General features: G+C 50.1%; 1 protein-coding gene across 1 annotated transcript in view; it reads left to right on the top strand.

The window, feature by feature from the left end:
- Positions 1-7,696, top strand: part of ALPK2 (alpha kinase 2) — a 22,614-nt gene extending 14,918 nt beyond the window's left edge. The window contains exon 9 of the mRNA XM_026042519.1: positions 6,561-7,696. Coding sequence (XP_025898304.1) covers positions 6,561-6,804 — 244 coding nt within the window. The 3' untranslated portion in view covers positions 6,805-7,696. The remainder of the gene's footprint in view (positions 1-6,560) is intronic.
- Positions 7,697-10,387: the final 2,691 nt, after the last annotated feature.

Below are 10,387 nucleotides of genomic sequence, written 5' to 3'. Positions count from 1 at the left end.
TGCAGCAGGACACAGGCTGCAGCAGCAGCAGGGCACGGGCTGCAGCAGGACACAGGCTGCAGCGGGGGCGGCCGGGGCAGAGCCGCATTGGTGCTGCTGGGCACTGCCCGCTGCGCACGGACTGGCTCGGAAGCCAGCGAGCCCTAGTGTAGCTATAATGATACAGGCCCTCAATGCTCCTTCTGTCATTTCTACTAATTATAAACCAGTAAATCCTGTGGTTCAGTAGTAGTATCACAGCATGAAATCTTGGCTCCATTCAGATCTCTGGAAGATTTGCCAGAACCAGGAGTTATTGGACACAAAATGCTCGTGGCAGTGCTGATACTCGCCTGTGTGCTGCAGAGGAGCACTTTAAACGATCAGAAAGCTGCTTTCTGTGCTTCCTGGGTTATCCGTGTGCAGAGAAGCAGTCGGGTTGGCTCCGTCCTGTCGCCTGCTGAGTTACACGTCAGGCACCGGCTGCTTCTAGACGCAGCAACCTGCGAGTACAGATGGTGAGCGGGGCCTGCAAACACCCCTGCCGAGAAAGGCAGTAGTATTTCAGAGCCACGTTGTTATTATTTTTGAGCACAACTAGTTTTTGTGGTGAAAAATGAGTAACGCTTATTCATTTTTACAGGAAAAATATAAAAAATTGCTTTCATTGATACTCAGAGAGCTAACGCTTATCTGAAACATGCCAAATTGTTTTCCCCAATGGTATCACTCTGCAGTGAGTTCTGGTGAGTTAATGTGTCATATAGAACTATATTTCCTGTCACCAATTGCATGCCATCGCAGAGCATTTAGTAATTCACCTCTTCAATCTCAATGGCTACATTTTTTAATCAGAAAAAAAGTGCTTCTTCTAGTACTTCTTTCCCTGAGCAGATTTTTTCTCGTGACTGTACATCAGACTCCCACACAAGTGGTGCACACGACGGGTGATGCTGCTATCGTCACCGTTCTGTTTCGTGGCACCGTACCCCGCGTTCCAACTTCAAATTCTTATTCTCTCATGACAGAAAAAAAAGACAGAGCTGATCACACGTACTCAGTCCTTGTACTGAATGTGAATTCTTCTGTATCCCAGCAGTACAGGAAGAAAAAAAACTCAATGGTACTTTTTCAATTATTAAACATTTGATGTCAGGATGTTCTGGGCAAATCCATAACATTTGCAGGCTGGCATTCTTTCAAAACTTATATTTGCTTTTTAGCTGTGGAACCAAAGTGAAATTAATTGAATTATTCTTGCATCATCCTGTTAGAAAACAGAGGAGTTAGTTATTAAAATTTTATTTAGGTAACACTGTTCTCATAAATAGATTTGTAGAAAGGCTTTAATGTATGTGGTTAGCTAGCTTTCCATGGGAAACTACTGCTATAAAAACAGAGCTTGGACTAAGGAAGAGGAAGGTGAAGTGAGAAAACGAATACACAATGCAAGCTGTAGTGAGGATCACCTCGGCCAGACATTCCCTTCATAAAAAAACTCTTAAATATGTTGCGTATTATCCCATTTGACATTTAGCTAATGATATTGTTAAGGGAAGCGATATTTTTCTAATCTAGTATTTTCCTTTCATTGCTCTGCATTAGTGTTTTCAGTTTGGTTTTTAAGTCAGCCAGCCTGGACGGGGAGAACAAACAGGTACAGAATTCCTTGCGCCACGGGCTGTTGCTGCCTTTGGTGATAGGCAGCCCGAGCCATGAGAGGTGGTAAACTGGACGTGTTGGGAAGGTACCTAGTCATGCCTGGCTGAAAGCGACAGCGTGATCCAGGTGTTCTTTGCCTGCACTGTTAGCGACAGTGCAGAAGGTTTGTTGAGTGCAGCTGCCTGCGTGAATTCTAATGGCTCCCCCTGCAGAGCTGAGGGCCCCGCTGATCCTGGCCACRTCCTCCTGCTCAGGCTCTGCTAAGGCTGCAGCAGCCCTTCACGGGCAAAGGGACCTTGGGAATTTGCAGCCCCTTCGTGAAAGGGAAAACATTCTTGTGCTTCTGATCAAAACGGGCACTAGATAAAATGCGAACGTACCTGGCATTGAACTGGTGCCCGGGGAAAGGAAGGGAACGGGAGGACGTGCCCAGGGATGCGGCGCGTCCGGCTGCTCCGGTGTCGTGGCGCAGACTGGCAGCGAGGGCTGTACAAAGCCAGCGTGGCAAATGCAGGAGTTACTCAGGACCATTATCTGCCCCCAGTGTTTCACGTAAACCAAGCACGCAGAGCAGCACATATTAAAATCTTGCATGTATGTTCAGCATTGCTCATGGCCATTAATCCTTCTTTTATTGGCCCGACTTATTCCAACTCTGCAGGAGGGTTTCTGAGTGAGCATTTATGTAGCCGGGGTCTAAATTTTCCCTCTGCTTCCTGTGGAAGCTGGGGGGAGGTGGATATTTTCAGCACTTAACACTCTCAAGGGAATCCTGGGCTTTCATCTCTGCTGCTCCGGGAGCTGGAAAGCGCCAGGCCCCGTGGCAGCTGCAATACATAAAGCAGCTTGGTCGCTGGGGGGCAGGGCTTCCCTGCAGCCGCGGATCTGCAGCGCGGAGCCAGCGCGGCCGCAGCGGAGCTGCAGAGCCTGGGGGCTGCCGGGGCTCCGCGATGGGCCCTGGGGACAGAGCCCGGCGCGCAGCGGGGACGGAGTGCCAGGGCTGCTGTGCCACGGGTGTCCCGATGGTCACACCGTCACGGGTGTCCTGCGGCACTGACGGGTGTCCCGGCAGTGACACTGTCATGGGTGTCCCGCAGCACTGACGGGTGTCCCGGTGGTCACACCGTCACGGGTGTCCTGCGGCACTGACGGGTGTCCCGGCGGTCACACCGTCATGGGTGTCCCACGGCACTGACGGGTGTCCCGGCAGTGACACCGTCATGGGTGTCCCACGGCACTGACGGGTTTCCCAGTGGTCACACCGTCACGGGTGTCCTGCGGCACTGACGGGTGTCCCGGCAGTGACACCATCATGGGTGTCCTGCGGCACTGACGGGTGTCCCGGTGGTCACACCGTCACGGGTGTCCTGCGGCACTGACGGGTGTCCCGGCGGTCACACCGTCATGGGTGTCCCRYGGCACTGAYGGGTRTCCCGGCAGTGACACYGTCATGGGTGKCCCRCGGCACTGACGGGTKTCCCRGTGGTCACACCRTCACRGGTGTCCYGCRGCACTGACGGGTGTCCCRGCRGTSACACCGTCAYGGGTGTCCCGYGGCACTGAYGGGTRTCCCGGCAGTGACACYGTCAYGGGTGKCCYGCGGCACTGACGGGTGTCCCRGTGGTGACACCGTCATGGGTGTCCTGCGGCACTGACGGGTGTCCCGGCAGTGACACCGTCACGGGTGTCCCGCGGCACTGATGGGTGTCCCGCAGCACTGACGGGTGTCCCAGCTATGACACAGTGACAGGTGTCCCACCTGTGGCACCATGACGGATGTCCCCTGGAACCAACGGGTGTCCCACCTGTGCCACGGTGACAGGTGTCCCGCCTGTGCCAATGCAGTGGGTGTTCAGTGGCACAGATGGGTGTCCCACCTGTGCCACAATGATGAGTGTCCCACCTGTGTCATGGTGACGGGTGCCGTGGCCACCGCGACGGCCACCGCCGCTGTTTGCCACGTGCGGGTCCATTCGCCTGCTGTGGGGCCTGCGCTGGCCCAGCAGGGCAGCAAGAGGCTTTGGGCAGTGCCAGCCTAGAGCGGCACTGGGCATTTCCCCGCGCCCCCAGAGTCGGGCAAGGCTTGTCCTGAGCCCACCTGCAGCTACCCATACTGGGGAGGGAGGAATCCTCATAGAAGTGGTTTTGTCCGGCAGTGATTTAACCTGTGAATTAATAAAGCAGCAGTGACTAAGGGGGCGCGCGGGGCTGGGAGCCCTGGTGCCAGGCTCAGGGCCCACCCCGGAGAGCAGGATTCTGCGGCCCGGTCCGAGGCGGGAGCTGCTCGCGCAGCCCAAGGTGGCTCGTCCGCGCGGCGAGCGCGGGGCCGCGGCACTCGCCCCCACAGCAAACACGGCCCCACGGAGAGGAGCACGAGCACGGTCTGACTGATGAGCAAAGCTAGTGAAAGAAAATGGATCACGCTGCTAATACAAATGTCCTGGTCGCTGTTTTGTTCTCAATACAGTTATGCTGCTATCTCCTTACTGAAAATGTTTTTGGCATTTGCTGAATCCCAAAACTAAAGTCTATGGGTTCATTTAGAGTGACTGTCACTCAAAGTAGATTCTGAGCGAGTTTCTGTCTCTGCTCCTTCTCTAGATGTTCCTTCAAATACATACAGGAAGTGACAGGTAGCAAATACAAGAAAACAGCTGATGCAGTTATCAGTATTTGTTCTTTAACTAGTTTAGGTGCCATGCTAGCCAATAACTAAGTTAAATCCATCATTTCTAGGCTGGTCACTGATCTTTGGTGTGTAGTTTGATAGATATTCCACTCAAGAGATTCCGATTCTAACCTGGTGCCGGGTCCACAGACTTGCAGGTGCCGGCAGCCCTCCCTGCCTGACCGGACCGCGTGCGCTCGAACCCAGCAGTGTCCCGTTAAATTAAGGAAGCAGGGACCCAACATCCCTTACAAAAGACTGTGACGAATGCGTTTAGGTTGCCCTTTATTCTAGTAAGTTCTGGAGTTCAATAGCTGCTGTTACTGCAGCAGTAGAGATTGCTCAGAAACATTACTGGGTGCAAGAACTAGTAATGGAGCTGGCACACAGATTTCCCTTAAGTTCTCAATGGAAGTCATCTTTTTTCATGCCAAGATTATCTCCATAACTAAATGAATAATATCATATCTTATAGTACTGAAGCTTCCTGTAGCAGGGAAGAACATATGACGAAATTTCCATTAGCTGCAACAAAATGGTTACCTGGAAAAAAAAATGGAGAGAGAGCAAGAGAAAGATTGTGTGGTCATTTTACATCCACAACCTGAAGTAGCCGCCAGCCAGGGCAGTGAAACCTCTCACATATAACCACGGAGACTGCTTATCCTCGTGATTTCTGCGGGCTCCACTCCTGCAAGTGCAGGGGAGTGAGGCCTTTCAGATGGAGATTTTCAGCTATCAGAGGGAGCAGATGCTACCAGGGCTCTGCAGGAGCTGCTCAGATGCTGGCAAACGCCTCGCTGCTACCTACAGGGCTTCCAGCAGTGACACATCCCGCCAGGGAGAGGTGCTTTAACAACAGCTGCCTGAATAATCTGTTGCCACTGGCACTGACTGAGATTTAGCCTTTGTTTCCACAAAGACCCAATTGAATTCATTGACTATTCATGACAAATGAATCAAAGCGCCCCAGGCCGCGTTGCTGCTGCCCTTTGCTGGCAGGGTGCTGCTCTGCTCCCGCGGGTTGGTGGATGGGGACCATGTGTGACACACAGAGCTGCTGGATGGGCCGAGCCGGGCTGGCACCAAGGGAGCTGCTGCCACCGCAGCCCCCAGGGCCACAGGGGCCCAGAGGCGCCAGCGCATCCGCCCCTGCTGCCGAGCTCGGGTCCTGTCCTTGTGCCCTGCCCTGCTGCTCCCCGTGCCCGCTGTGCCCCCGTACCTGGCCGTGAGAGGAGAACCCCACAGCCTGCCCCGTGGAGGCGCATCCCGCCGTCCCCCGCGAGCCTGCAGAGCGCTGGCACCACTCTTCAGCTGGGAGACTGACCTGCCTGGAATGGAGAGCTCCACATGATGAGTAACAGTAAAATACATCTGGATCTCTGTTTCATTGAAATACATATTTAACATGCAAGATCTCTGACTTCAGAGAAGAATTTGAAACTGAAGTCTACCTATGAGAAGATAAAAGGACTGCTAAATACATACAGTTAGGAAGGCACGACGCATGGGCAGGGGCAGCGTGGCCTCTGTTCCTCTCTTCCACCCGCTGGTGACGTGCTTGGCCACAGTGACCCTGTTAAGAAGCAGTCTGTGCTCACAGCGATGGCAGACGCGGGCAGTGCTCCCAGGCCAAGGGAGCCCTCTGCCCTGGCAGGGCAGGGAGCAGCGATGCAGAGCCCTCCTGCGCCCCTGTCTCTACGAGCCTGCTCACAAAACGCAGGGGGACGGAGGGACCCGTGCTGGGCCGAGAGCCGCGCGGGCCAGGTGGGCGGTCAGGGCCCTTACCGGCCTCTTGCGCAGGGCTCGGCGCCCAGGTGATAGCAGAGAAGATGCAGGTGTATTTGGATCCACAACACCTCCCACGGCAGCCTCATCTCTTGTCTGTTTAGAAAGAATGCTGTAAAATGCAACTTACTTATCTGCTATTGAGACTAAGGTATCTGACAATACATTCCCAACAAAATGAAATGGAGAATAGCAGCTAGGACATCGGCCTCAGACGAACCAGGACTCTTGGGTCTTTTGCTTTATGCTGTCATTACTGACTACCTGGTTTCTGTCACCCATCAATGGCTCAGTTTGATCAGCTGTAAAAAGAGAGCTAATGCTTCTCAATACAGCATGAGTGGAATAGTCTTGCTTAATGTTTCCAAGTTACCTGTGACTCAACAGTCATACTCTACCTCCCCTATGCTGACAGTGAGTCTTGAAGTTCCATTTGGCTTTGTTTTTGTCTTTCTTGTTACAGATACAATGGTTTTAAAGGCAACTGCTCCGTTTCCTTCATTGAGCAGTTCAAAGTCCTTCACCAGTGCAATAAGTACTGTGAGATGCTGGGGTTGAAATCTCTCCAATCCACTCATCAGAAACAAAGGAAGCCAACCTCCACAAAAAGCAAAAGTCTGCCAAACTCAGCAACTGTGAAGAAAACAGTGGCCAGTACCCAGGAAAGTAAGAGAGCGGAGACTTCATTGCTTCAGAGCATTGAGTAACACTGCCCAACCTGTGGAGGCTCCTGTGGAGGACACCTCATAGTGACAGGCACTCGTGACCTGATGGGTGGGATAACTTGAGCTCTTTGCCTTACAATGTTGTTTTGAAGCCATCCTGATGCTGATGCCAGCAGAAAGAAAGGAGCTGACTCTAGCACCCAGCTAGGTAAGAATTAACACCAGGTTAAGTTTTGGAGACTCAGGAGCCACCTGCCTGAGTTTCTCGCAATTCTTCTGTACACTTATATCTGCACATTTTGAGTCTTGGACTTTGTGTGTAACACAGGTCACTGGAGAACATCTTCCTTCCTGTGTATTTATGCCAGTGACCCTGTGGGATCAGCTGCTATGTAAACATCAATATATCTAAGATACCACTTAGTAAAAGTTTTGCACTGGTATTGTTGTTTGGGCTGCTCTAGAACAAGATCTCTGTGTAGTTGTGATCCTGCTCCTGTGTTTTTTCTCCCAGTTACATCTCCCAGTTACAGTCCTAGTGCAAGATAAAGTCACTGATGGTTGTACCTGCCCATCTTCTGTCCCCACAGAGAGGGGCTAGCATCTTTAGGGCTCTCTCACAATGAGAACCAGCTAACCACCAAATATATGGAAACTAGGAAACTTCCGTGATTCTCCACAGAATTCCTTGCTTCCCAAATACTTGACTCTATGATAAACCTCATGGTGGATAAACCTACATAAACCTACTTCAGGACTTGCACCAAGTCAGTTGCAGAATAGAGGTTTGGACTCTGCAGTCTCCCTGCAGCTGAACAGCTGCCACCTGAAAAAAAAAAAAAAAAAAAAAAAGAAAGAACCTATGCACACTAGAGGTGGAGTACATTTCAGTACTTTGCAATATTTACAATTAAAATATGTGTGACCACTTTTCTGTGTAGTGTAGAGATGTTTGAGAAGGGACATTAGCAGGTGCCTCAGGGCACTGCCTGGCTGCTGAAGAGCTGTGACTGGCCCAGACTGCCCAGCCTGTACCAGAACTGGAGGAAGATCCAGTTCTCCCTCATGCCCAAGTGTAGCTCTGTGAAGACTGGAGGCAAAGGAGCACACTATGCAGCAAGTTTACTGGAGCTTGCCACTTGAACAGCTCACCCTGCAGTGCCAAGTGGTGCCAATCACTAAACTGAGTGATTACTAAATAAAACACGGTGCCAAGAAACAATACCCATATGGAAGCCTGAAGTGCAAGAGTCCTATCAGTGCTGAAAGAAAATGGAGATTTCATAGTAGGTTCTGCTTGGTATGGAAAAGCTGTGAGTGCCAGTAAGAGCTGGGTGGCAGATGACACGAGGTACAGAAACCACCTGGCTGCAGTACAGGTGTAAAGCCCTGGGCTGCTCATCCTAGTCCGGTCTAGTCAGAGGGATCTGGAGCAAGATTCAGGTCATCTGAAAAACACATCTAAAACACATTGGAGAACTGCACCAAGAAGTGCCTGTTTCTCTCCACTGAGTGTAAAGGAAGCACAGAGAGCTGGACAGAGAGCTGCTTCGTAGAAGCCTCATGTTTCATTGGACGAAGCCCTCTGGAATGGTGAGTTTTTAATAATTTTCTGTTAACGGCTGAGGAGACTGTTACAAAACACTGTGGCAGAAATTTGAATTATATTGCAGTCAGCATAAAATTACATACATGAAAGCCAGTTTGAAAGGTGAATTTTAACCATAAAATTCAAAAGGTGAAAGCTCAGGAGAGTCTGTGACTGCTCCATGGACGAGCAGTCTGCCTTTGATTCTGCAGATCTGAATCTCTGCACAAAGYCCGGTTTGTGACTGAAAAGTGGGACAAATCACTGAGATTGAAAGCTGTAAAAAAGAGCTGCAGGGCTTCTCGGTAGCCCTGCACATTTCTGTGGTGGTCGCAGAGGCTTCAAGCTATAGGTTCCCTAGTGCTATAAAGAAGTTGGTGGCTGGCTGCTAGGGATACAGTTATGATTGTGCCTTGTAACATCTTTGGAAAGGAAATTTGCTTCCATTCCCTTTCCACCTTTTGGTGTTCGACTTCTTATTTCTGATCTCTAGGAGACAGGGCAACCCCCACTCTCACCTCAGAGATTCAGTTTGCTTATGTTTCATGCCTGCCTAAAGACGTCCCTTCATTACACTTCATGTACACACTGGTGAGCGCAGAGCCACAGTGAATATTCTTCCTGCCGGAAAGCGGAGTTGTGGCTGCGAGTGACTGAGCGCAGGGAGATGCTCGGGGCTCCTGGCAGGTGCCCTCGCTCCCTGCTCTGTGCGCTGATCCCTGTGCTGCTCCCTGCCCTGCTCCCTGCTCCGTGTGCTGCTCCRTGCCCGCAGAGCTGCTGGCAGGACTGAGCCCTGCCCGTGCACTAGTCAAAACCTGGGGTCGATGCAGTTCTTCACCACTGCTGGCCAGAATAACCACAGTACAGTCGCAGTGTTTACATTCCACACACACATCCAGGGAACGCAGTAYACGGGAAGGCGCAGGGCTGCTCGGGAAAGCAAAGAGGGTCACGTTCATGTCCTCTGGCAACAAATACAAATGAATCTTTTATAATATCTTCCTCCGTGGGAAGCCCGCAGAGTCTGTCTCTGTACACCAAGCCCATCGATGGCCCCTTTGTTAAGGACTCAGAGCTCATTCTGGCTATATTGCTGTTTTGATGGATTTGCTATTACTGCACAAAGGCTAATTGTGATTTTCTTATTATTGATCTTGCAAAGTGAATGCATATTTGGAGCATTTTATAATAACAAGCCATCATATTTGAATAGACATCTTTCCGAACTCAATTGGTTGCTTTTCCACTGCCTAGGAGTTTATTGAACATATTTTTTTTATTAATAGGCATATTACACTGCTGATGTATTACAATACTGAGTAAATCACAATTTCTGATTTTCTATCAGTGGAGTATCTGAGTGACAGTAATAGGAAAACCTAGCTGTATTAAAGCATCTTCTTGCTTCAACTAGAACAAAAGCTTCAGTTATAATAATGACACAAGATCCTGTTAAAATTCAGTCATTGCACTTGAGTTCAGCTACAAGTGCAATTACATTGAAATAATTAGACATTAATTAGACATTAGAGCAACCAAAAGGAGAAAAAGCTTAATTGCTTACCTCAGCTTAAAGATATCTTGACCGGTTTCAAAGCCTTGCTCAGTCGTGATACTCACATATCATTGCTCTTTGGTATGTCTAAGCAAAGCAGGGAATAGAGACTTTGCTTTTGGTTTGTGTCCGAGTCGCCTCTTCCTCTCTCACACTTGCTCAGCTTTCTTGTTCTGTCCTCCTGCCTGTCTGTCTGTTTTGTATAGAAATATCCTCTTAATGTAGGACCCTCTTGGAAAAAAAAATCCTCGGTTTCCTTGCTGAAATTTGCTGGTGTTATCACTGTGTGAAGAGTTTAAAATCCAATTGTCTGACAGGATACCAGGGGAGCTCCCTTCATATCCTCCAGGCTGCATATCAAAAACAGAAGGGAAATGGTGATTAATGTGCCATATGTCTGCCCATGCCTAAATGTCTCTTAATAATTGCATTCATCTGTAACTAGCCATCGACCCACCTTAATCTTGCTGCTTTACACATCA

Source organism: Nothoprocta perdicaria, unplaced genomic scaffold, assembly GCF_003342845.1.
Source record: "Nothoprocta perdicaria isolate Ctin4 unplaced genomic scaffold, notPer1 scaffold_306, whole genome shotgun sequence".
Classification (NCBI taxonomy): Eukaryota; Metazoa; Chordata; class Aves; order Tinamiformes; family Tinamidae; genus Nothoprocta; species Nothoprocta perdicaria.
The sequence above is the reverse complement of the archived record's forward strand: the minus strand, read 5'-3'. Positions and strand labels throughout refer to the sequence as shown.